At 49.3% G+C, this 27,736-nt stretch overlaps 1 protein-coding gene across 1 annotated transcript in view; it reads left to right on the top strand.

The window, feature by feature from the left end:
- LOC129699829 (adenylate cyclase type 8-like) overlaps positions 1-27,736 on the top strand; it is an 81,129-nt gene that overhangs the window by 6,135 nt on the left and 47,258 nt on the right. The window contains exons 2-6 of the mRNA XM_055639949.1: positions 76-225; positions 3,574-3,698; positions 12,642-12,753; positions 19,023-19,150; positions 20,591-20,749. Coding sequence (XP_055495924.1) covers positions 76-225; positions 3,574-3,698; positions 12,642-12,753; positions 19,023-19,150; positions 20,591-20,749 — 674 coding nt within the window. The remainder of the gene's footprint in view (positions 1-75; positions 226-3,573; positions 3,699-12,641; positions 12,754-19,022; positions 19,151-20,590; positions 20,750-27,736) is intronic.

The raw sequence follows: 27,736 nt of genomic DNA, 5'->3' as shown, positions 1-27,736 counted from the left end.
GCAGCATATCAACACTGAAAAACCTGCCTCTGTCCGAGCATTTTCAGAATAGATTCTGGTGTCTTTCCATTGCAGTTGATTGTCAAAGGATTGTTGCTGATCACGATGAACATAGGCAGTCTCTATATCAGTTACCTCACCGACCGAGCACACCGATTGGCCTTCCTGGAGACCAGGCGGAGTATTGAGGGCAGACTGCAATTAGAGGAAGAGAATGAAAGACAGGTAATATCATGGTCAAAGGACATTGGCAGCCACAGACCATGATCTCATTCAGTTCTCTCTGCCCAGTGTCGATACTTTACCATTTCTGTGTCTCCCTATTTGCCTCGAAAACAATACAGAAGTTTCCACTTTTCCTAGACCCGCCATCTCTCTGTTCCCCCACTGCATCTCTCTGTTCCCCCACTCCCACCATCTCTCCATTCCCCCACTCCCACCATCTCTCCATTCCCCCACTTCCACCATCTCTCCATTCCCCCACTCCCACCATCTCTCCATTCCCTTCTCCCACCATCTCTCCGTTCTCACTCCATCTTTCCGTTCCCTTCTCCCACCATCTCTCCATTCCCCCACTCCCACCATCTCTCCATTCCCTTCTCCCACCATCTCTCTGTTCTCACTCCATCTCTCCGCTCCCTTCTCCCACCATCTCTTCGTTCCCTCACTCCCACCATCTCCCCATTCCCCCACTCCCACCATCTCTCCGTTCCCTTCTCCCACCATCTCTCCGTTCCCTTCTCCCACCATCTCTCCCTTCCCTCACTCCCACCATCTCCCCATTCCCCCACTCCCACCATCTCTCCGTTCCCCCACTCCCACCATCTCTTCGTTCCCCCACTCCCACCATCTCTTCGTTCCCCCTCTCCCACCATCTCCCCGTTCTCCCACCATCTCTTCGTTCCCCCACTCCCACCATCTCTCCGTTCCCTTCTCCCACCATCTCTCCGTTCCCCCATTCCCACCATCTCTCCATTCCCCCACTCCCACCATCTCTCCGTTCCCTTCTCCCACCATCTCTCCGTTCCCCCATTCCCACCATCATCTCTCCGTTCCCCCACTCCCCCGTCTCTTTGTTCCCTTCTCCCACCATCTCTTCGTTCCCTCACTCCCACCATCTCCCCATTCCCCCACTCCCACCATCTCTCCGTTCCCTTCTCCCACCATCTCTCCGTTCCCTTCTCCCACCATCTCTCCGTTCCCTCACTCCCACCATCTCCCCATTCCCCCACTCCCACCATCTCTCCATTCACCCACTCCCACCATCTCTCCATTCCCCCACTCCCACCATCTCCCCATTCCCCCACTCCCACCATCTCCCCGTTCCCTTCTCCCACCATCTCTCAGTTCCCTTCTCCCACCATCTCTCCATTCTGCCACTCCCACCATCTCTCCATTCTCCCACTCCCACCATCTCTCTGTTCCCCCACTCCCACCATCTCTCCGTTCTCACTCCATCTCTCCGTTCCCTTCTCCCACCATCTCTCCGTTCCCTTCTCCCACCATCTCTCCGTTCCCTCACTCCCACCATCTCTCCGTTCCCCCACTCCCACCATCTCTCCGTTCCCTTCTCCCACCATCTCGCCGTTCCCTCACTCCCACCATCTCTCCGTTCTCCCACATCTTTCCGTTGGCTTCTGCCACCATCTCCCCATTGCCCCACTCCCACCATGTAGGCGAGGGAGATGGTGTAGAGGCAGGCGTTAGATCTCCGGCAGTACCTGGGGCGGGGTGGTTTGGAAAGGAATGACTGCATCAAGGATGTGCGGACGGAGCAGTCTCTGCGGAAGGTGGAAAGGAGCGTGGATGGGAATTCCCCCCTCACATCTGCCTATCCCTTCCCAGGCTTTGTCCTGCCCCTCCTCTTGTAGCTTTCTGATGCTCGCAACAAGCAGTCTAAAGAAGAGTCCCAATCCAAAAAGCCACTTATCCATGTTCTCCAGAGATGCTGCCTGAACCGCTGTTGCTCAGCATTAAATGTCTCTTTTGATTTCCTTGTATCTCCCGTTCAACTGTCTCTTGATACCGATGATAGACACAAAACGCTGGAGTAATTCAGCGGGACAGGCAGCATCTCTGGAGGGAAGGAATGAGTTTTCTTTTCTCCAGGTCGGATCGAGGCCCTTCTTCAGACTGAAGAACACCTCCTATTGAGAGTGGGTGTTGGGATAGATGCTGTGTGAAGGAGAAATGTATGGAGGGCAAGTCAGGCTTCGGCGAGGAGGCTGAGCAAATGCTGAGCAGAGGGGGACAGGTGGTCAAAGTACAGTCTGTGTGTGATTGTAGGGCTTATTTCCCTCTTGGTTTAGTGCAGTATTGATGGCAGGTAGAATGGTGCAATGTTCCTCCTGCAGGATGTAGGAAGTCAGGGAAACTGCCCATGTCCCAGATGACTACATCTGTGGGAATTGTATCCGGGGCTACTCCTTGAAGACCACGTTAGGGAAGTGGAACTGGAACTGGAACTGCGGTTGGATGATCCTTGGATAGTCCGGGAGAATGAGAGCTTCAGAGATAGGAATTATAGTGAGGTGGTCACACAAGGTCCAGGAAGACAGGTGCCTACTCCTCTAACTTTGTCAGGCAGCCCATCCAGATATGGACCACTCTCTGTGTGAAAAAGTTGGCCCTTCAATCTCCCCCTCTCATCTCAAGCCTATGCCCTCCAATTTTAAAATCAAGTACCCTGGGGAAACAGACTTTATCCATGCCTGTTGTCAACTTGTAAACTTCTAAGACGACGTTACAGTGGGCAAATCTAGAATGCAGGTAAGTTTGTCTACAGTGTAGGTAAGTGGCCAATTAATGAAAGGAGTGTTCATGGCGTGTGTGAAAGGGACAAACAGGGAAGCAAGCAGAGTGAAATGCCGTTGCTCTGCTGGGAGCCAGCATGAACCTGCTGGGCGGAACGATCTTTGTTGGAATGCCTATTGCTGCTCCTATTGACAAAGTTAAGGGGCTGTCCCACTGCGGCAACCTAATTGGCGAGTTTAAAATCGTTTAGGAGAGTTTGAAAAACGTTATGTTGAAGACCTCCTTCGACTGTGTTGAAGACCAGCTTCGACTAGTTTCGGGAAAATTGGACACCGAATAGTGGAGAGTGAAGACGACCTCCTTCGACCTCCCTTCAACCTCCATTCGTCCTCCTTTCGACTATGTTGAAGACTATCCACGACTACCTTCGATTACCTGACTAACATGCTGACCTACTACAACCTACTTCGACTAAACCTACGAGTAAAAAAAGTATCGATTTTTTCCGTGGTGACCTTTTTTTACTCACGGGCATTTTTCAGCATGTTGAAAAATACACCGCCGCCTAGCTGAGGCCTCGAGTACGCGGGGTACTACTCTCGAGCATGAAGGAGAGTTACAAAGACCTCCTAGGACCTCGTGTCGACCAAGCTGCGAGTATGAGTCGAGGGCAAAATCTTCTGAACTCGCGGATTAGGTCGCCGCAGTGGGACAGCCCCTTACTCTGTTTATAGGGGGATGGTGAAAGACACTTGAATTCCTGCTTGTCTCTTCAGATCGCCTTTGTGAAGATAATCATCCTTTATTTGCTTTATTAAGGAAAAGTTGGTACTGTCCGTTCTGCCACGGTTTATGATGCAGGAGATACTCAAGGACATGGCTATAGAGGTGAGAACACTAGGAGGCTTCCACAAGATCTACGCCCATGAATATGCTAACGTCAGGTGAGTCTGTGCACAATGGGAGCAGGGCAGCAGGAATGGGAGCAGGGCAGGTGTGGGAATGGAAGCAGGGCCAGGGGTGGGAATGGGAGCAGGGCAGGTGTATGGGAATGGGAGTGGGATAGGAATGTGGGAATGAGAGCAGGGCAGGATTGTGGGAATGAGAGCAGAGTAGGAGTGTGGGTATAGGATTGGGTCAGGAACATAGGATGGAAGCAGGGCAGGAGTGTGGGAATGGGAGTGGGATAGGAATGTGGGAATGGGAGCAGGACAGAAGTGGGAATGGGAGTGGGTTAGGAGTGTTGGAATGGGGCAAAATTGTGGGAATGGGAGCAGGGCAGGGGCGTGGGAATGGGAGCAGGGCAGGAGAGTGGTAATGGGAATGGGACAGGTGTGAGAATGGGAGTGGGGCAGGTGTGGGAATGGGAGTGTGGTAGGAGTGTGGGAATGTGACCAGGAGTGTGAGAATGGGAATTGGTGCGCGTGGGATTGTGGGAATGGGACAGACCAGTAGAATGTGAATGTGAGCAAGGCAGGAATGTGGTAAAGGGAGTGGGTTGGGGAGTGGGGCAGAAGCGTGGGAATGGCAGCGGGGCCCGAGTGGGAAAATGTGAGCAGCTAAGGGGTGTGGAAATGGGAGTGGGGGCAGGAGAGTGGGAATATGAGCAGGAATGGGAGCGGGGCAGGGGTGGGAATGGGAGTATGGCATGAGTGTGGGAATGGGAATGGGAGTGGTTCAGGTGTGTGTGAATGGGACTGGGGTAGGAGTGCAGGAATGGATGCAGGGCATAAGTGTGGGAATAGGAATGAGGCAGACGTGTGGAGAAGGAATGGGAGCAGGGAGGAGTGTGGGAATGGGATTGGAGTGGGATAGGAGCGTGGGAGTTGGATTTGGAGCGGGGCAGGATTGTGGGTGTGGAAGTGGGAGCGGGATAGTGCTGTGGGAATGGGAATGTAAATTGGAGAGGGGCAGGAGTGAGGGAATGGGAGCAGGGCAGGAGTGTGGGAATGGAAATGGGAGAGGCGCAGGTGTTTGTAAGTGGGATTGGGATCTGGGCAGGAGTGAGGGAATAGGAACGAGACAGGAGTATGGGACTGGGAGCGAGTCAGTACTGCGGGAATGTGAGCGAGGCAGGAGTGTTGAAATGAGAGCGGGGTCAGGAGAGTAGGAGCAAGGCAGGGTGGGGATGGGAATGGGAGCAGGGCAGCAAGTTGGAAATGGGAGTGGGGCAGGAGTGAGGATTGGTGCGGGCGGGAGTGTGGGAATGGGGCAGAACAGTGAAGTGTGAATGGGAGCAAGGCAGCAGTGTGGAAATGGGAACGGGCATGAGTTTCGGAGTGGGTTGGTGAGCGGGGCTGGATTGTGGGATTTTGAGCTGGTGTGGAGATTTGGAACGGGGCGGGAGAAAGGGAATGGGAGCAGGGCAGGTGTGGGAATGGGAGCAGGGCAAGAGTGTGGAAATGAGAGCGGGGTAGCAGAGGGAATGGGAGTGGGCTGGGGAGCGGGGCAGGAGTGGGGATGGGAATGGCAGAGGGGCAGATGTCTGGGAGTGGGATTGGGAGCTAGGCAGGCGTGTGGGAGCTGAGCAGGAGTGAGGGAATAGGAACGGGCAGGAGTGTGGGAATGGGTGCGGGCGGGAGTGTGGGAATGGGTGCGGGCGGGAGTGTGGGAATGGGTGCGGGCGGGAGTGTGGGAATGTAAGCAAGGCATAAGTTTGGGTGCGAGTTGGTGAGCGGGGCAGGAGTGGGAATGGGAGGGGGATTATGGCAGCAGTGTGGGAATGAGAGCTGGGCTGGGATGTTAAAATGGGAGGAGGTCAGTAGTGGGAATAGGACCGGGGCAGGAGTGGGAGCGGGGCAGGATAGCGGGAGTGGGAGCAGGGCAGTTGTGGGAATGGGAATGCGAGCAGGGCAGGAGTGTGGGAATGGGACTGATGCAGGAGTGTGGAAATCGGAGCGGGACATGTGTTTGGGAGTGGTTTGGGGAGCGGGATAGGGGTGGGAGTGTGAGTGGTGCAGGAGTGTGGGAATGGGATGGAGAGAGGGGCAAGTGTCCGGGAATGGGATTCAGAGTTGGGCAGGAGTGGGACCGAGACAGGAGCGAGAGAATAGGAACGGGCAGGGGTGTGGGAATTAGTGCGTGCGGAAGTGTGGCAATGTAGCAGAATGGGAGCAAGGCAGCAGTGGGGAGATGGGAGCGGGCAGGAGTTTGGGAGTGGGTTGGGGAGTGTGGCAGGTGTGGGAGTGGGAACGGGAATGGGGCATGTGTGGGACTGTGAGCAGGGGCAGGAGTGTGGGAATAGGAGCGGGGCAGGTGTATGAGAATTGTGCGGGCAGGAGTGTGGGAGTGGGAGCGGGGCACCAGTGTTGAATGGGACCAGTGCAGGAGTGTGGGAATGGGAGCGGGGCATGAGTTAGGGACTGGGTTGGTGTGCGGGGCAGGAGTGTGGGAGTGGGAGTAGGGCTGGTGTGAGTGAATGGGAGCAGGGTAGGAATGTGAGGTTCCGAGTGGTGCAGGTGTGGTGGAATGGGAGCGCGGCAGGAGTGTGGGGATGTGTGGAGCAGGGCAGGAGTGTGAAATGGGAGCGTGACAGCACCGTGGGAATGGGAGCGGAGCAGGAGTGTGTGTGGGATTAGTAGTGGGAATGGGAGCGCGGCAGGAGTATGTGACTGGGATTAGGGGCGGGGCAGGGTGTGGGAATGGGACGGGAGTGTGTGGGGGGGTCAGAATTGTGGGTGTGGGATTGGAAACAGGTCAGGAATGTGGGAATGGGAGCGGGGGAAAATTGTGGGATTGGCAATCGGAGAGGGACAGGAGTGTGGGAATGGGATTGGGCGAGAGTGTGGGATTGGGAGCAGATGAGTGTGCGATTAGAAGCAGGACAGGAGTGTGGGAATGGGAATGGGGCAGGAGTGTGGGAATGTAATCGGTGCAGACTATCGGAATGGAAGCAGGGCAGGAGTGTGGGTCCGGAGCAGGAATGTGGGATTGGGAGCGCGGCTGGAATGTGAGATTGGGAGCGAGGTAGGTGTGGGAATGGAAGCAGGGCAGGAGTGCGCAAACAGGGCAGGAGTGTCAAATTGGGAGCAAATCAGGAGTGTAGGAATGTGAGCGGGGCAGGGATGTGGGAATGTGAGTGAGGCAGGAATATGGGTGTGGGTGCAGGGAACAGGGCAGGAGTGGGAATGTGAGCAGGGCTGGAGGTTGGGCGTAAGAATAGGGTAAAAATGTGGGAAATGGATCAGGGATGGAGTGAGGGAATGGGACCTAGACAGGAGTGTGGTAGTGGGAATGGGAGCAGGGCAGGAGTGTATGTGTGGGAATAAGAGCGGGGTAGGTGTGGGAATGGGAATGGGGCAGGAATGTGGGAAAGGGAGCGAGGCAGATGTGTGGGAATGGGATCTGGGGAGAATTGTGGGGATCGGAATGGGGCCGAAGTGTGGAGCGGTTACGGGAGCAGGGAAGGAGTGTGGGAGTGGGATCATTGTGGTGGGGCAGTATTGTGGGAGTGGGAATGGGAGCGGGACATGGGTTTGGGAAAGGGAGCGGGGCAGGAGAGTATAGATGTGAGTGGGGCCGGAATGTGGTAATGGGAATGGGAGTAGAGCAGGAGTCTGGGAATGCGAAGGGGAGCGTGGCAGGACTGTGTCTGTGAGATTGGGAGCGGGGTGGGATTGTAGGAATGGGAGCAGGGAAGGAGTGTGGGAGTAGGAATTTGGGAGGGGCAGCTGTGTGGAAATAGGAGTGGAGCATGAGTGTGGGAATGGGAGTGCGGCAGGAGTGTGGGAACGGGAAAGATGTGGGTGAGTGCGAGAGGGGCGTGAGTGTGGCTGTGGATGCGTTGCAAGAATGTGAGAGTGGGAATGGGAGCGGGACAGGTGTGTGGGAATACGAGTGGGAGCAGGATCAGTAGTGTGGGAATGGGATTGTGGCAGGATTGTGGGATTGGGAACGAGGCAGCTGTGTGGATATCGCGAGGGGCAGGAGTGTGGAAGTGGGGTAGTATTATGGGAATTGGTGAGGTACAGGGGTACGGAAGTGGGTTTGGGAGCGCAATAGCAGTGTGGGAATGGGAATGGGGAGCTGTGAGGGAGTGGGAATAGGAATTGGGCAGGAGTGTGGGACTGGGAGCGGGGCAGGAGTGTGGAAATGGCGATGGGCAGGAGTTTGGGAATGGGAGCAAGTCAGGAATGTAGGAATGTGTGCGGGGCAAGGATGTGGGAATGTGAGTAAGGCAGGAGTGTAGGTGCAGGGAAAGAGTGTGAGGTGTGGGTGCAGGAACGAAAATGCGATATTCCAGCATGGATAGCAGGTCGGCTGGATGGCTGAAGGCAAAGAGTGGCAATAAAGGGGGCTTTTTCTGGTTGGCTGCCAGTGACTAGCGGAGTTCTACAGGGCTCGGTGCTGGGGCCACTACTCTTCACGTTGTATATTAATGATTTGGACGAGGGGATTGAAGGCTTTGTGGCCAAGTTTGCGGATGATACGAAAATAGGTGGAGGGGCAGGTAGTGTAGAGAAAGCAGGGACACTGCAGAAGGACTTGGACAGGTTGGGAGAGTGGGCAGAGAAGTGGCAGATGGAATACAGTATAGCAAAGTGTGGAGTCATGCATTTTGGTAGTAGGAAGAAATACTTAGATTATTTTCTAAGGTGTTAGAATCCAGAAATCGGAGGTGCAAAGGGACTTGGGATTGCTGGTGCAGGATTCCCAAAAAGTTAATCTGCAAGCCGAATTAGTAGTAAAGAAAGTAAACTCAATGCTAGCATCTATTTCAAGAGGGCTTGTATACAAAAACAGGGATGTAATGTTGAGGCTCTATAAGGCGCTGGTCAGGACACATTTGGAATATTGTGAGCAATTTTGGGCACCATATCTGAGGAAGGATGTGCTGGCTCTGGAGATGGCCCAGAGGAGGTTTACAAGAATGATCCCAGGAATGAGTGGGTTAACCTCCATAATGTTTGAGACAAAGACCCATAATTTATTTATTTGGGTGGCAGGTTGACAGCTGAAGAAGGGTTTTGCCCCAAAACGTCGCCTATTTCCTTCGCTCCATAGATGCTGCCTCACCCGCTAAGTTTCTCCAGCATTTTGTCTACCTTCGATTTTCCAGCATCTACAGCTCCTTCTTAAACATTTATTTATTTGCCTCTGTACTCCACAGTTTGAGATTTGTAATAGAAAAAAAATCACATGTGGTTAAAGTGCACATTGTCAGATTTTATTAAAGGCCATTTTTATACATTTTGGTTTCACCATGTAGAAATTACAGCTGTGTTTATACACAGTCCCCCCATTTCAGGGCACCATAATGTTTGGGACACGTGGCTTCACAGGTGTTTGTAATTGCTCAGGTGTGTTTAATTGCCTCCTTAATGCAGGTATAAGAGAGCTCTCAGCACCTAGTCTTTCCTCCAGTCTTTCCATCACCTTTGGAAAATGTTATTGCTGTTTATCAACATGAGGACCAAAGTTGTGCCAACGAAAGTCAAAGAAGCCATTATGCGACTGAGAACCAAGAATAAAACTGTTAGAGACATCAGCCAAACCTTAGGCTTGCCAAAATCAACTGTTTGGAACATCATTAGGAAGAAAGAGAGCACTGGTGAGCTTACTAATCACAAAGGGACTGACAGGCCAAGGAAGACCTCCACAGCTGATGACAGAAGAATTCTCTCTATAATTAAGAAAAATCCACAAGCATCTGTCCGACAGATCAGAAACACTCTTCAGGAGTCAGGTGTGGATTTGTCAATGACCACTGTCCGCAGTAGACTTCATGAACAGAAATACAGAGGCTACACTGCAAGATGCAAACCACTGGTTAGCTGCAAAAATAGGATGGCCAGGTTACAGTTTGCCAAGAAGTACTTAAAAGAGCAACCACGGTTCTGGAACAGGGTCTTGTGGACAGATGAGATGAAGATTAACCTATATCAGAGGGATGGCAAGAGCAAAGTATGGAGGAGAGAAGGAACTGCTCAAGATCCAAAGCATACCACCTCATCTGTGAAACACGATGGTGAGGGTGTTATGGCCTGGGCATGTATGGCTGCTGAAGGTACTGGCTCACTTATCTTCATTGATGATATAACTACTGATGGTGGTAGCATAATGAATTCTGAAGTGTATAGACACATCATATCTGCTCAAGTTCAAACAAATGCCTCAAAACTCATTGGCCAGAGGTTCATTCTACAGCAAGACAATGATCCCAAACACACTGCTAAAGCAACAAAGGAGTTTTTCACAGCTAAAAAAAATTCATTTTTTGAGTGGCCAAGTCAATCACCCGATCTGAACCCAATTAAGCATGCCTTTTAGATGCTGAAGAGAAAACTGAAGGGGACTAGCTCCCAAAAACAAGCATAAACTAAAAATGGCTACAATACAGGCCTGGCAAAGCATCACCAGAGAAGACACCCAGCAACTGGTGATGTCCATGAATCGCAGACTTCAAGCAGTCATTGCATGCAAAGGATATGCAACAAAATACTAAACATGACTACTTTCATTTACATGACATTGCTGTGTCCCAAACATTATGGTGCCCTGAAATGAGGGGGACTATGTATAAACACTCTTGTAATTTCTACATCGTCTTTTTTTCTAAATGGCCTTTAATAAAATCTGACAATGTGCACTTTAACCACATGTGATTTTTTTCTATTACAAATTTCAAATTATGGAGTACAGAGGCTAATAAATAAATGATGGGTCTTTGTCCCAAACATTATGGAGGGCACTGTAAGATGAGCATTTATCACCACTGGGCCTGTACTCGCTGGAGTTTAGAAGAATGAGGGGGGACCTCATTGAAACATACAGAATAGTGAAAGGCTTGGATAGAGATGATGTGGAGAGGATGTTTCCACTAGTGGGAGAGTCTAGGACCAGAGGTCAGAGCATCAGAATTAAAGGAGATGAGGAGACATTTCTTTAGTCAGTGGGTGGTGAATCTGTGGAATTCTTTACCACAGGCGGCTGTGGAGGCTTAGACAGTTGATATTTTTTAAGGCGGAGATAGGTAGATTCTTGATTAGTTTGGGTGTCAGAGGTTATGGGGAGAAATAAGGAGAATGGGGTTAGGAGAGAGAGATAGATCAGCCATGATTGAATGGCAGAGTAGACTTGATGGGCAACTAGCATAATTCTACTCCTTTCCCTTATGACCTTATGGCAATGGGAACAGAGCAGGAGTGGGAATGGGAGCAGGGCAGGAGTGTGAGAATGGGAGCGTGTGCAGGAGTGTGAGAATGGGAGCTTGTGCAGGAGTGTGGGTGTAGGAATGGGAATGGCACAGGAGTGTGGGAATGGGAGTTGGGCATGAATGGTAATGTTAGCAGGGAAGGAGTGGGAATGGGAGTGGGGCAGGAGAGTAGAGGTTAGGGTCAGCAAATTGGAAGTGTAAGGGTGGAGTTAAGGCTGTAACGTAACAAAATGTGGGAAAAAGTAAAGGGATCTGAATATTTTCTGAATGCACTGTATATAACACAGTTGAGGCTCCATAAGGTGCTGGTCAGGCCACATTTGGAATATTGTGAACAGTTTTGGGCACCATATCTGAGGAAGGATGTGCTGGCTCTGGAGAGGGTCCATAGGAGGTTTACAAGAATGATCCCAGGAATGAGTAGGTTAACCTATGATGAGCGTTTGTCGGCACTGGGCCTGTACTTGCTGGAGTTTAGAAGAACGAAGGGGACCTCATTGAAACATGCAGAATAGTGAAAGGCTTGGATAGAGTGGATGTGGAGAGGATGTTTCCACTAGTGGGAGAGTCTAGGACTAGAGGCAATAGACTCAGAATTAAAGGAGATGAGGAGAGATTTCTCTAGTCAGAGGGTGGTGAATCTGTGGAATTCTTTGCCACGGAAGGCTGTGGAGGACAAGTCAGTGGATATATTTAAGGCAGAGATAGATAGATTCTTGATTAGGACGGATGTCAGGGGTTATGGGGAGAAGGCAGGAGAATGGGGTTGGGACGGAGCGATTGATCAGCCATGATTGAATGGTGGAGTAGACTTGATGGGCCGAATGGCCTAGACAATAGGTGCAGAAGTAGGCCATTCGGCCCCTCGATCCCGCACCACAATTCAATGTGATCATGGCTGATCATTCCCAATCAGTATCCCGTTCCTGCCTTCTCCCCATATCCCCTGACTCCACTATCTTTAAGAGCCCCATCTAGCTCGCTCTTGAAAGTGTCCAGAGAACCTGCCTCCACCGCCCTCTGAGGCAGAGAATTCCACACTCACCACTGTGAGAAAAAGTGTTTCCTCGTCTACGCTCTAAATGGCTCACCCACCATTCTTAAACTGTGGACCCTGGTTCTGGACTCCCCAAGATTGGGAACATGTTTCCTACCACAAGCGTGTCCAAACCCTTAATAATCTTATATGTTTCAATAAGACTTCCTCTCATCCTTCTAAACTCCAGAGTGTACAAGCCCAGCTGCTCCATTCGCTCAGCATATGATAATAAGATGCCCTCTCATCCTTCTAAACTCCAGAGTGTACAAGCCCAGCTGCTCCTTTCTCACAGCATATGACAGTCCCGCCATCCTGGGAATTAACCTTGTAAACCTACGCTGCACTCCCTCAATAGCAAGAATGTCGTTCCTCAAATTAGGGGACCAAAACTGCACACAACACTCCAGATGTGGTCTCACTAGGGGCCTGTACACCTGTAGAAGGACCTCTTTGATCCTATACTCAACCTCTCGTTATGAAAGCCAACACGCCATTTGCTTTCTTCACTGCCTGCCTAATTCTACTCCGATCCCTTGTGGCAATGGGAAGAGGGCAGGAGTGGGAGTGGGAATGGGAGGGGGGCATGAGTGTGGGAATGAGAGTGGAGCAGGAGTGTGGGAATGGGAGCATGACAGTGAGTGGGAGTGAGTGGAAATCATGAAAGGTTATAACCAACAACCTGTTTCTCTCCAGTATAATATTTGCAGATATCAAGGGTTTCACTAATTTATCGATTCTCCTGGCGCCACATGAACTGGTCCACTTGCTTGATGAACTCTTTGGGCAGTTTGACGAGCTTGCTGAAGTGAGTTGGCTTTGGTTCTCCTGACTGGGGGTGTGAAGGGGGAAATTGGCCTGCTGTTTTCCTCTTGGGAATAGGGGCCTACAGTCACATGGCATGGAAACTGGCCCTTCGGCCCAACTTGCCCATGCAGGCCAAGATCCTCCATCTACACTAGTCCCACCTGCTTCATATTACTGTACCGATCCTATCCTATCCTTGTGTCTGTTTAGACAATATACAATAGACAATAGGTGCAGGAGTAGGCCATTTGGCCCTCTGAGCCAGCACCGCCATTCAATGTGATCATGGCTGATCATCCACAATCAGTACCCCGTTCCTGCCTTCTTCCCATATCTCCTGACTCCGCAATTTTTAAGAGCCCTATCTAGCTCTATCTTGAAAGTATCCAGAGAACCGGCCTCCACTGCCCTCTGAGGCACAGAATTCCACAGACTCACAACTCTCTGTGTGATAAAGTGTTTCCTCATCTCCATTCAAAATGGCTTACCCCTTATTCTTAAATGTGGCCCCTGGTTCTGGACTCTCCCAACATTGGGAACATGTTTCCTGCCTCTAGCGTGTCCAAACCTTTAATAATCTTATATGTTTCAATAAGACTTTCTCTCATCCTTCTAAACTCCAAAGTATACAAGCCCAGTTACTCCATTCCCTCAGCATATGACAGTCCCACCATCCCGGGAATTAACCTTGTAAACCTATGCTGCACTCCCTCAATAGCAAGAATGTCCTTCCTCCGATTAGGGGACCAAAACTGCACACAATACTCCAGGTGTGGTCTCACTGGGGCTCTGTACAACTTTCCAAATATGTCAGCAGAAAGGTTGATGAGAGCAGAGTTGTAGATGTTGTATACATGGATTTCAGCAAAACATTCGACAAGTAGACTGCTCTGGAAGGTTAGATCGCATCGGATCCAAGGAGCGCTAGCTGAATGGATAGAAAATTGGCTCCATGGAAGGAAGCAGAGGGTGATGGTGGAAGGTTGCTTCTCAGACTGGAGGCCTGTGACTAGTGGTGGGCCTCAGGGTTCGGTGCTGGGCCCGTTACTGTTTGTCATCTACATCAATGATTTGGATGAGAACATACAGGGCAATATTAGCAAGTTTGCTGATGATACAAAAGTGGGTGGTTTTGCAGATAGTGAAGATGGTTGTGAAAAATTGCAGCAGGATCTGGATCGATTGGCCAGGTTGGCTGAGGAATGGTTATTCATCGAGTGATACAGTGTGGAAACGGGCCCTTTGGCAGACTTGCCCACACCAGCCAACATGTCCCAGCTACACCAGTCCCACCTGCCTGCATTTGGTCCATATCCCTTCAAACCTGTCCTATCCATGTCTAACTGTTGCTGAAATGTTGCGATAGTCCCAGCCTCAACTGCCTCCTCTGGTAACTTGTTCCATACATCCACCATCCTTGGTGTGAAAAAGTTACCCCTCAGACTCCTATTAAATATTTTCCCCTTCACCTTAAACCAATGTCCTCTGGACCTCAATTCACCTACTCTTGGCCTGAGAGTCTGTGCATCTACCCAATCTATTCCTCTTCCATTAGTAAATTTGCAGATGACACAACGCTGGGTGGCAGTGTGAACTGTGAGGATGATGCTATGAGAATGCAGGGTGACTTGGACAGGTTGGGGGAGTGGGCAGATGCATGGCAGATAAAGTTTAATGCGGATAAATGTGAGGTTATACACTTTAGTATCAAAAACAGGAAGACAGATTATTAACTGAATGGTGTCAAGTTGGGAAAAGGGGAAGGACAACAGGATCTGGGGGTCCTTGTTCATCAGTCTATGAAAGTAAGCATGCAGATACAGCAGGCAGTGAAGAAAGTTAATGGCATGTTGGCCATAACAAAAGGAGTTGAGTATAGGAGCAAAGAGGTCCTTCTGCAGTTGTACAGGGCCCTAGTGAGACCACACCTGGAGTATTGTGTGCAGTTTTAGTCCCCTAATTTGAGGAAGGACATTCTTGCTATTAAGGGTGTGCAGCATAGGTTTACAAGGTTAATTCCCGGGATGGCGGGACTGTCATATGCTGAGAGAATGGAGCAGCTGGGCTTGTACACTCTGGAGTTTAGAAGGATGAGAGGATATCTTATTGAAACAGATAAGATTGTTAAGGGTTTGGACACGCTAGAGGGAGGAAACATGTTTCCGATGTCCAGAACCAGGGGCCGCAGTTTAAGAATAAGGGGTAAGCCATTTAGAATGGAAACGAGGAAACAATTTATCTCACAGAGAGTTGTGAGTGTGGAATTCTCTGCTTCAGAGGGCAATGGAGGCCGGTTCTGTGGATAGTTTCAAGAGAGAGCTAGATAGAGCTCTTAAGGATAGAGGAGTCAGGGGATATGGGGAGAAGGCAGGATGATTGGGGATGATCAGCCATGATCACATTGAATGGCGGTGCTGGCTTGAACGGATGAATCGCTTACTCCAGCACCTACTGTCTATTGTCTCTCATGATGTTATACACCTCTATAAAATCTCCCCTCATCCTTCTGCGCTCCAAGGAATAGAGTCCCAGCCTACTTAACCTCGCCCTAAACAGCAGACCCTCAGGTCCTGGCAACATCCTCGTAAAAGATGCAGAGAAATGATACAGAAAAATATGAGGATTATTGTGATATCTGCACAAAGCATGCAGAAAATTTACTGCACAGAAATGTGAGGTGTTGCATTTTGAGAAGTCTGACGAGGGCAGTGCTCTGGGGAGTGTTGTAGAGCAGAGGGATCTTGGAGTGCTGGTACATAGTTCCTCGAAAGTGTTGCAGGGAGATAGGCTGTTCAAAAAGGCTTTTGGCATATTGGCCTTCCTCAATCAGAGTATTGAGTATAGAAGGTAGATATAAAATGCTGGGGTAACTCAGTGGGACAGGCAGCATCTCTGGAGAGAAGGAATGGGTGACGTTTCGGGTCGAGACCCTTCTTCTGACTGATGTCAGGGGAGAGGGCGGGACAGAGATAGAATGTAGTCGGAGACAGTCAGACTGGTGGGAGAACTGGGAAGGGGGGGAGGGGATGGTGAGAGAGGGAAAGCAAAGGCTATTTGAAGTTAGGGAAGCCAATGTTCTCCCATCCCATTCCTTCTCTCCAGAGATGCTGCCTGTCCCACTGAGTTACTTCAGCATTTTGTGTCGACCTTCGATTTAAACCAGCATCTGCAGTTCTTTCCTACTCATATTGAGTATAGAAGTTGGGAGGCAATGTTGCAGTTATACAAGACTTTTGTGAGGTGGCATTTAGAGTACTGTGTTCATTTTTGGGCAGCGTAACACAGGAAAGATATTGTCAAGCTGGAAAGGGTTCAGAGAAGATTTACGAGGATGTTGCCAGGACTAGAGGGTGTGAGGTTGAGTAGGCTGGGACTCTATTCCTTAGAGCACTGGAGGATGAAGGGTGATCTTAAAGAGATGTATAAAATCATGCAACGAATAGATCACAATCTCTTGCCCAGAGTAGGGTAATTGAGAACCAGAGGATATAGGTTTAAGGTGTGGGGGGAGGGAAGGATTTATTAGGGACGTGCGGGGTGGTGGGTGAATGGAACAAGCTGGCAGAGGAGGTAGTTCAGGCATCGTTCAAGAAATATTGAGACAGGTACATGGATAGGACAGGTTTAGAAGGATATGGGCCAAATGCAGGCAGGTGGGACTAGTGTAGATGGGACACGTTGGCCGGTGTGGGCGTTGGACCCATTTCCATGCTGTATCACTCTGGGACTTTCTTTAATCTGACATTTTCAGGCTCCTCTTGGCCCTTCTAATTCCGTACTTTTGTATAAGTTTGAGAACACTGGAAGTAATGCATGAAAAGACCATACCTGCTCTGCCATTCAATGAAAGCAGGAGGTGGCTTCTTCAATTTCAACACCATTTCCCTCCATCATTCGTAGCCCTTGTTTTACCCCAAAATCCATCTTAAACAGGGTGCGTAAATAGCCTCTATTGTAGCCTGCTGTAGCTACAATTTCGAAGATACATCAACACCTGGGTGAAGACATTTCTTTGTAACTTAACCCCTAGCCCCTTGCAGTGAGACACAAAGCCCTGGTCCAGGACAACTTCGGCCCTCATCCAGCAAGCAGCTTGTGCAGGCAGCTGGGGTTATCGTGTAGGGAATGTGGAGGTCCAATAGGTCATAACATCATAAGGAATAGGAGTAGAATTAGGCCATTTGGCCCATCAAATATAGAAACATAGAAACATAGAAAATAGGTGCAGGAGTAGGTCATCCGGCCCTTCGAGCCTGCACCGCCATTCAACATGACCATGGCTGATCATCCAACTCGGTATCCTGTACCTGCCTCCTCTCCACACCCCCTGATCCCTTTAGCCACAAGGGCCACATCTAACTCCCTCTTAAATATATCCTATGAACTGGCCTCAACTACCTTCTGTGGCAGAGAATTCCACAGATTCACCACTCTCTGTGTGAAAAATGTTTTCCTCATCTCGGTCCTAAAAGACTTCCCCCTTATCCTTAAACTGTGACCCCTTGTTCTGGACTTCCCCAACATCGGGAACAATCTTCCTGCATCTAGTCTGTAAGTTTCTATAAGGTCCCCCCTCAATCTTCTAAATTCTAGCGAGTATGTACTGGCACATTCAGTCATGGCTGATCTATCTCTCCCTCCTAACCCCATTCTCCTGCCTTCTCCCCATAACATCTGACACCTGTACTAATCAAGAATCCACTGACTTGGCCTCCGCAGCCTTCTGTAACAAAGAATTCCACAGATTCACCACCATCTGACTAAAGAAATTTCCCCGCATCTCCTTTAAGCTATGACCTCTGGTCCTAGACTCTCCCACTAGTGGAAACATCATCTCCACATCCACTCTATCCAAGCCTTTCACTATTCTGTATGTTTCAATGAGGTCCCCCCTCATTCTTCTAAACTCCAGCGAGTACAGGCCCAGTGCCGACAAGTGCTCATCATAAGTTAAACCACTCATTCCTGGGATCATTCTTGTAAACCTCCTCTGGACCCTCTCCAGAGCCAGCACATCCTTCCTCAGATATGGTGCCCAAAATTGCTCACAATATTCCAAATGCTGCCTGACCAGCTCCTTATAGAGCCTCAACATTACATCCCCGTTTTTGTATACAAGCCCTCTTGAAATAGATGCTCGTATTACGTTTGCTTTCTTTACTACTTATTTGACTTGCAGTCATAGAGTGATACAGTGTGGAAACAGGCCCTTCAGCCCAACTTGCCCACACTGGCTAAAATGTTCCAGCTACACTCGTCCCACCTTCCTTTGTTTGGTACCTACCTTTCCAAACTTGCCCTATCCATGTAACTGTCTGACTTTTTCTTAAACGTTGGGATAGTCCCAGCTTCAACTACCTCCTCTGGCAGGATGTATAGGAAAGAACTGCAGATGCTGGTTTAAATCGAAGGTAGACACAAAATGCTGGAGTAACTCAGCGGGACAGGTAGCATCTCAACACTGGAAATAGGAAGAACAGCACCTCATATTCCGCTTGGGTAGTCTGCATCCTAGTGGCATAAACATTGAATTCTTCCAATTCCGTTAGCCCTTGCTGCCCCCCCCCTCCCCCCCATCAGTCTGAAGATGGGTTTTGGCCCGAAACGTTGCCTATTTCCTTCGCTCCATAGATGCTGCTGCACCCGCTGAGTTTCTCCAACATTTTTGTCTACCTTCGATTTTCTAGCATCTGCAGTTCCTTCTTAAACATGTTGCCTGCCCCAGCACCGAGCCCTGCGGAACTCCGCTAGTCACTGGCAGCCAACCAGAGAAAGCCCCCTTTATTGCCACTCTTTGCCTTCTGCCTATCCAACCAACCTGTTATCCATGCTAGTATCTGCCCTTTGATACCGTGGGCTCTCATCTTCCTTAGCAGCCTCACGTGTGGCACCTTATCAAAGGCTTTCTGAAAATCTAGGTAAATAACATCTACTGGCTCTCCTTTGTCTGTCCTGCTATTTACTTCCTCAAAGATGCACCTGGACACCCCACTCTTCCTGAAACTGGCGCAGCACAAAGCCAGTGATGATAGTACCGCCCAGTGGGGGAGGCAGGAAGGATCCCTGTGTACTCTGGTAGATCTGGTGGGTCAGATAGCTAGGGAGAATCTGAGCTGAAAGACTCCTCTGTCTCATGTTTAGCAACATTAGACACAGGATCGGAGTCATTAAGGCACAACAAAGCAGTGACTGAATGCAGACTGAGGTTGTGCTGCAGCAGGAATGGGTACTGGGACAGTCGAGTGAGCTCCTCCATCTTCTGCTTCACAGGCGAACTCCTGCTTACGAATTAAGATTCTTGGCGATTGCTACTATGCGGTTTCGGGCCTACCTGAGCCCCGCGCTGACCATGCTCACTGCTGCGTGGAGCTGGGACTGGGAATGATCACTGCTATCCGGTAAGGATGCAAAGCCCCTCGACTGGAATAGCACTCACTCAACACTTGCCTTGACAGCACCAGTGACACATGTCTGTCTGGCCATTTCACTGTATCTGTAAAGTTGCCATTCACTGGGATTTGATTCCAAGGGAAAGATAAGATGTGCATATCCTTCACACCAGAGACGTCCCCAACTGATAAATAGCCAGTGAGTTGCTTTCAAAAATGATTCCAATGTAGGAACAGAAGAAATGGAAGCATTTGGTTGCTCACACTGACCCCACCATTCAACAGGACCGTAGCTGATGGATTGCTCTGACACCCTGCTCCAGCAACAATGACCCAGGTTCTGTCTGGGTGGAGTTTGCAGGTTCTGTCTGTGGCCACTTAGCCTTTCCCCGTGACTGCTCCAGTTACCTCCCACATACCAAAGAGGTAGTCAACATTTCAGGCCGTGACCCAGCATGAGGACTGCAAGTCTAGAAGAGAGATGGGGTACGACAAACGAGCGGTCAGGCAGCAATCAGCAAGCCATTGGTGTGGCGGCAGTGGCAGCGGCAGCGGCAACAGAGAGACCCGAACCGTCGGCCCCGGAACCGTGGCGGCGGCAACGGAGACCCGACTGGGGCCCTGGAACCATGGCGGCGGCAACGGAGACCCGACTCGGCCTCGGAACCGTGGCAGCGGGCAACGGAGACCGACTCGGCCTCGGAGATGGGTACGACAAACCGTGGCAGCGGCAACGGAGACCCGACTCGGCCCCGGAACCGTGGCAGCGGCAACGGAGACCCGACTCGGCCCCGGAACCGTGGCAGCGGCAACGGAGACCCGACTCGGCCCCGGAACCGTGGCGGCGGCAACGGAGACCCGACTCAGCGTCGGAGCTGTGGCGGCGGCAGCGAACACCCGCGGAGCACGGTTGAGCCGCGGGATTTACCATCACTCGGTGGGGTCACAACATCTGGAGCCTGGATCGCCTCTGCGCAGAGGGAGAACAAAGAGAGACGAGACAGAGACTTTAAGATTTTGCCTTCCACCACAGTGAGGAGGTGTTTGGTGAACTCACTGTGGTGGATGTTAAATTTGTGTTGATTGTGTGTTTTTGTCATTTTTTATTATATGTATGACTGCAGGGAAACAAAATTTTGTTCAGACCGAAAGGTCTGAATGACAATAATACGAATCTAATCTAATGATGGATCCATGTTTAGTTCAGTTTAGTTTAGAGATACAGTGCGAACGAAACAGGCCCTTCGGCCCACCGGATCCGCACCGACCAGCGATCCCCGCACATTAACACTATCCTACACACACACACGAGGGACAGTTTACAGATACACCAAGATAATTAGCCTACAAACATGTACATATTGGGAATGTGTTGGGGGGGGTTGGGTCCTGGAACTGTGGAGGGAATGTGGTGACGATGAATCTGACAGCTGCTTCTCTGTTGTTTAGGAATATCCGCTTGTGTTGCCGCTCAGACATCGACATGCGGATTGGAATCCACTCGGGCTTCGTCCTGTGTGGCGTGCTGGGGCTGCGCAAGTGGCAGTTTGACGTCTGGTCACTCGATGTTCACATTGCCGATGAGATGGAGAGCTCCGGCCATCCTGGGTAAATATTCACTTCACTGGGAGCAACAGGAAAGGTGGAAGGGTCACAGTTTAATATCAAGGGGGGGGGGCCATTTAGGACTGAGATGAGGAAAAACGTTTTCATCCAGAGAGTTGTGGAATTCTCTGCCACAGAAGGCAGTGGAGGCCGATTCACTGGATGTTTTCAAGAGGGAGTTAATGCCCCTGTCCCACTTAGGAAACCTGAACGGAAACCTCTGGAGACTTTGCATCCCACCCAAGGTTTCCGTGTGGTTCCCGGAGGTTGCAGGAGGTTGCCGGAGGTTGCAGGTAGTGGAAGCAGGTAGGGAGACTGACAAAAACCTCTGGGAACCGCACGGAAACCTTGGGTGGGGCGCAAAGTCTCCAGAGGTTTCCGTTCAGGTTTCCTAAGTGGGAATTAGATAATCTTAGGGCTAACAGAATCTAAGGTCTAACAGAAGCTTTAGTAGAGCTCCCCTCCCCCACTCACCATCAACAACACCACAGTCACATCTGTGGAGTCATTTAATTTCCTTGGAACCATCATCTCCAGGGACCTTAAATCTTAAATGGCAGGCCACCATCAACTCCACAGTCAAAAAGGCCCAACAGAGGATGTACTTTCTGCGGCAGCTGAGGAAACACAATCTGCCCCAGGCAATGATGGTCCAATTCTACACGGCCATCGTAGAGTCTGTTCTCACCTTCTCCATCATGGTCTGGTTTGGCTCAGCCACCAAGCACGACACCTGGAGGCTGCAGCGAATCATCCGATCAGCTGAGAAGGTTATTGGCTGTAACCTTCCCTCCATTGACGAACTGTACACTGCAAGGGCCAGGAAGCGAGCGGGCAAGATCATCTCTGACCCCTCTCACCCTGGCCACAAACTCTTTGATTCACTTCCCTCTGGAAGTCAAAGCTGCCACAGCCAGACTTAAAAACAGTTTTTTTTTCCCCACGAGTAGTTGCTCTACTCAATATCCAAAAGTCTGTAGCCTCCTTGCGCTCTGCTATTTTATTTAATTCTTCACATGTTTAAATTATAATGTTTTTTTCTTGTATATGGTGTTGTTACTTGTGAGCAAAGCACCAAGGCAAATTCCTTGTATGTGTACATACTTAGCTAATAAAATGTATTCAGTTCAATCAATTCGATTCAATCAGGGGACATGGGGAGAAAGCAGGAATGGGATACTGATTTTGGATGATGAGCCATGATCACATTGAATGGCGGTGCTGGCTCGACGGCCCGAATGGCCTCCTCCTGCACCTATTGTCTATGTTTCTATGTTTCTAAACAGGAGATGCAAGGGTCATCGGGTGCTGGAATCTAGAGTAAAATACAAAGTGCTGGAGAAACTCAGCAGGTCAGGCAGCATCTGTGGAAGGTTACTTTTCCGGTTGGACCCTACCCAGTCGACAGGAGCTAGAGGAGCAAATATGTTGGCAAATGTTGCTTGTCAGAAGGAACCAGTGTGGTGGTAGAGGGTTGGTTCTGAGATGGGAGGCCTCAGGGAACTGTGGTGGATATCCTGCTGTCTGCCATATACATACATTAATGGTTTGGAATGGATGTAGCTTGAATGAGTAGTAAGACTGCAGATGACAGCAACATTTGTGGTGTGGTTAAGAGTGAAGGAAGCTGTCTAAGGTTACATTAAGATCTAAGCTTATTCGATCAACTTGGAATCCAGGCAAAGGATTGGCAAATTGAATTTAACAAGTGCAAAGTGATGTAATTTGGCAAGTTAGAATTAGAATTTAGATGGCGGCTCCTAGTGGCTGCGGCTCGCCTGCCGTCCCTGTCTTTTTTCTTTCTTTCTTTGTCTTATCGTTAATAGTAAGATTAAACAAGAACTTACCAGTTTGAAGTTTGATCTTTATTTTATGAGGAGTAACGTTGAGGGATTACGTGAAGAGCCCGCCAGGACGCATGTGTGTCAATCTTCAAAGCAGTGGTGTGAAATCACAGACAACAGTAAATGAACTGAACATAGTAAGATTAGAGAAATAGGATATCAGTTGAACTTTATGATCGAGGGTGGGCGTGGAGGGCACGTAACCCCTCAACGTTACTCCTCATAAATTAAAGATCAAACTTCAAACTGGTAAGTTCTCGTTTAATCTTACTATTGTACTTCGGAGTCACGTGAGTGACTACGTGAAGATTTTAAAGCTCTGTGATTTCATGCCGTGGAAACGAGTCCAGACATCATACACTGCATCAGTAGGCCAATGATGAGTGAACACTAAGAATGCATTCAGACATGACATAGATATAGACATGTTGATGCTATTAATGAACAATAGTGGCAATAGTAACCTCCCCCTCCCTCAACCTGGAGGAAGTATGAACCATACCTAACATAGAGTTGGCAAATACCCCCTGATCTGGCAATAGGTTTATTCTGAATATTTGGACAGATCAATAGTTTGACCATCCTGCAGCCGCTAGGATGTGGTCCATCCCTGCTGCTGAGGTGTTGCGGTCCTGGTGGAGTGAGACTCAAAATGTCAATGTTCATTCCTGTATATGCCAGACCCATATAACCCTCTGGAGAAGGTTTGTAGTTTCCTTCTAATGAGGTTTTATGTAACTAACAATATTGCTGTCAGAGCATATAAGGCTCTTAGGAACCTTGACATACTGGTGTAGATGCGTGATCACACGCAACCCAAGGTCCATGGTATATGCAACATCTAGTTTGGTCTTATGTCCCTGTCTACTCTGCTTGACTAATCATAAACAAAGCATGTTATTATAGCCCGCAGATATGATCATCCTATCCAGTGTAGCAATGACTAGACCCGTAGCACTGTACTCAGCGCCATGGCATAACCACTAGTAAGTGAGTTTGACCATGGACAGGGATGTTGCTAGTGCCTATCGGCGAAGTGACGTAGCACAATGTTAACAACCCATATCTCTGCGTCCCTGGGCCTGGGAGGTTTTAGATTGACGATACCCTTATAATCTAGATATCAGAGGGTGAGACCGAACAGAGTGGTTTATGGTCTCTGCAGCCAAATGATGATGAGGTATTTCAGGCACTGTAATGGAATATTAACTTAATGTTATAATCCCATAAAACTGAATTTCAATGTGTCAGTCATCCGTGCCGAGTTAAACATAAAGAAGCATAAACAATACTTCCCATCTCCTATGCAGATTTTTGCTATTTGGTGCTATCCCTGCAATCTGCAGTGAGCACTCCTAATGCTTATGGTTTGACAACCCGAACTGCAGGAAACGGTCTCTCAGAGTCTGTAAGTTGATGATTGATTATATCATGCAGAGGATGGTTTCAACATCACAACTGAACCAGCATCTTTTTTATCCGGAAATGACCATGTAAAGTTTTATGCTCATTCCCCGCCTCAGCGGGAGCCATAGGTATATAACCCAGGCAGGCACGATGAAAACCCGGAAGCGGGAATCTTGCTGAATTTTGCAAGTCCCGTCTAGCAAAGGCCAAATAACCATATAACAATTACAGCACGGAAACAGGCCATCTCGACCCTTCTAGTCCGTGCCGAACACATAATCTCCCCTAGTCCCATATACCTGCGCTCAGACCATAACCCTCTATTCCCTTCCCATCCATATAACTATCCAATTTATTTTTAAATGATAAAAACAAACCTGCCTCCACCACCTTCACTGGAAGCTCATTCCACACAGCTACCACTCTCTGAGTAAAGAAGTTCCCCCTCATGTTACCCCTAAACTTCAGTCCCTTAATTCTCATGTCATGTCCCCTTGTTTGAATCTTCCCTACTCTCAGTGGGAAAAGCTTTTCCACGTCAACTCTGTCTATCCCTCTCATCATTTTAAAAACCTCTATCAAGTCCCCCCTTAACCTTCTGCGCTCCAAAGAATAAAGCCCTAACTTGTTCAACCTTTCTCTGTAACTTAGTTGCTGAAACCCAGGCAACATTCTAGTAAATCTCCTCTGTACTCTCTCTATTTTGTTGACATCCTTCCTATAATTAGGCGACCAAAATTGTACACCATACTCCAGAATTGGCCTCACCAATGCCTTGTACAATTTTAACATTACATCCCAACTTCTATACTCAATGCTCTGATTTATAAAGGCCAAAAGCTTTCTTTACCACCCTATCTACATGAGATTCCACTTTCAGGGAACTGTGCACAGTTATTCCCAGATCCCTCTGTTCACCTACATTCTTCAATTCCCTACCATTTACCATGTACGTCCTATTTTGATTTGTCCTGCCAATCAAATGGAGGAAGACATTAAAAAAAATTCCTCCCTAGTGCAGCGAGAATGCACCCTCCAACTGTTGATTGAGCCGGGATGCAAACATCTCAATTGTTAGTGTTCCATCGATCCACAATGTCATTAAATTCTTTGTGATCGCACATTCATTCTGTGTTGTCATTGATTTTGCATAATAATACATCAGTGCTAAATGTGTTAGGTAAAACTATCACCGGATACTTTGATTTGATTGTACCTTTGTGATTAACATATACCACCACCAAAGTGTATCACCTTGGACTTGTGCATGCAGATTATGCATATCCACACATTACAATACAATACAATTTATTTGTCGTTTGGACCCCGTTGAGGTCCAAACGAAATGTTGTTTCTGCAGTCATACATACAAAACGAAAAAGACCCAAGACACAACACAATTTACACAAACATCCCTCACAGCGCATCTTCTCCTCGCTGTGAAGGAAGGCAAAAAAGAAACATATCTCTCCCCTGCACTTCCCTCTCCCCCCCATGTCAGAGTCAAAGACAGAGTCTAAGCCCCCAGTGGGCGATGTTAAATGTCCCGCAGCCATTAAAGCCACGCCGTGTGATGCAAGGCCAAGCACCGGGTCTTGGTGTTGGAGCCCCGGCGGGTGCTCACAAAGTTCCGTGGTAATTCCAAGCCACGTGGGGCAGATATGTAAGGCCCCGCTCTAGGTGCTCTTCAACCCCGCAACTCGGGCGGGGGAAGTCGCCGTTGCGGAAGCCCCGAAAAGCGCTCTCCAACCAGGGACCCGCGGGCTCCCGGTATTTCCGTCCACAGACCTGCGGTAGGAGCTTCCGAATCTCCGGGGGTCGGGCCACAGCAGCGCTCCACTACAGCTCCACCCGCTCCGGACTCGGCCAGCTCCGTGAAGGTGAGTAGGTCCGCAGCTCCGCGACTGGAGCCCCAGGTCGTTCCTGCTGGAGGCCGCTCCACGTAGCAGCCCCAACGACAATGGAGACCCGACAAAGAAAAGGTCGGGGCTCCCGTGCAGGGGAAAGAATTTAGAGTTTCCCCCACGCACATACCCTGCCAAAAAATAATTAAAAACTACATTTAAACGAAACAGAAAATAATTTTTTTTTTAAAGAAAAAAAAGGAGTGCATCCTTTAATGCACAGAATGCACCTGGTGTCCATTGGCAGTTGATACCATGACTGAACACTTGATAACTCATGCTAATCCCATCTGCCTCCGTAACTAGAGATGGTATTGGTAAATTTCCCATCTTTGGGCAATAGCATCAGTTTGGAAATGACTGAAGATTTACGGATGAGAGGTTTTAGTGGAGCAAAGCTGTCCATCATTGTGACTTTGATAGTTTCAGCTGAAAATAGCAGAGGTCTAATCTTTTGTCAGAGCTGATCCCAGACAAATAAATTGATTGATTGTATCCCAATAATTTAAATTTAACTGGACGGGTGAGAACCAATTTCTCAAATATAGCTATGTGTCTGATAAGGCTAATTTAGTAAAATACAGTATGTTCAATATCATCCAGATTGGCCATGCCACTTATTTGTTAGCTCTGTGCAGTCGAAGCACTGATTGTAGTGATTTGGTAAATAATCTGGAAACTGGAGTTAGCCCATTTTGCAACGCTTCTGAGTGTATCGTTGCCTCATCCAGTTAAATTTCAAATATCTTCAACCCTGTGAGTGGAAATGATCACATGGAAGTTATTCAGAAAAGTCTATACTGCACATGCGGGTTGAGGCTGTTGACAATGATCAGTCCACATCCCATTATTGTGAGCCTGCCATACCAACCATACCTATGTGCAGTATAAACTAATCTTATGTTATCCCAAACCAGTGTAAATATTACCAACTTGTATCCGTGACAGGAGACATCATCGATGTGGCTCCATACCTTTATCCGAATGGGAGGACTTATGCAACCCAACCCAGGAGCTGCCTCAACCATGTGTGCATGATTTTGCACTTCTGCTCCTGGGAGGTAGAGGAGCACGAGTACGGGGTTGGCGCATCTTCCAGGAAGGCCGTTCTGGGCTGTGGCCTAAAAAAGACCTTTGTCCTGTTTGTACGGCCTTCAAGCTTTCACCAGCTCCTCTGTGGTCCTTGTAGAAAGGCTTCCATTGTCGGGTTATTTCTCCCCCGAGCTTATTATCCATAGTCCCTTCTAGCAGGGCTTCTCCGCGATGTTCTCCAGTCGGGGCTCCCCCCCCCCCACCCCCCGCCCCTGATCTGGGTATCCCCGCAGTAACTGCAGCCGGGATATCCACGCGGTCCCAATAAAAGGGATAGCCGCGATTTACAAAGTCGGGAAGGAGGTTATCCTGCTTCGGGGGGTGGGGGGTATATGAAGCCACTGGTTTTACCAGCGGCTCGGTAGTCGACTTACCACCGTCCGCTCCCTGCATCCGCAGTCTACGGTGCGGTTTTCCACGTGCCCCCTGCACCAATATGAAGCCGCTGTCTCTACCGCCAGCGGCTCGAAAGCGAATCCACCGCCGCCCGCTCCCCGCATATCGCGTCTTCCGAGCGGGTTCTTCACCTATGTGAAGCCGCTGGTTCTACCGCAAGCGGCTCAAAGGTGAATTCACCGCCGCTCGCTACTCGCTACTCGTCTTCCGAGCGCCTAGGTCCGTGGGCGGAATTCCCCGTGACTGGGGTTCCCTGAAGTTCATGACTGGGGTCTCCCCTCCGTCCCGTCTTCGCCCCGGACTTTTAGCAGGACCTCGAATTAGAGGTTCCTGCAAGAAGATGTAAA

The sequence above is a fragment of the Leucoraja erinacea genome, chromosome 8 (genome assembly GCF_028641065.1).
Source record: "Leucoraja erinacea ecotype New England chromosome 8, Leri_hhj_1, whole genome shotgun sequence".
NCBI classification, from domain to species: Eukaryota; Metazoa; Chordata; class Chondrichthyes; order Rajiformes; family Rajidae; genus Leucoraja; species Leucoraja erinaceus.
The sequence above is the reverse complement of the archived record's forward strand: the minus strand, read 5'-3'. Positions and strand labels throughout refer to the sequence as shown.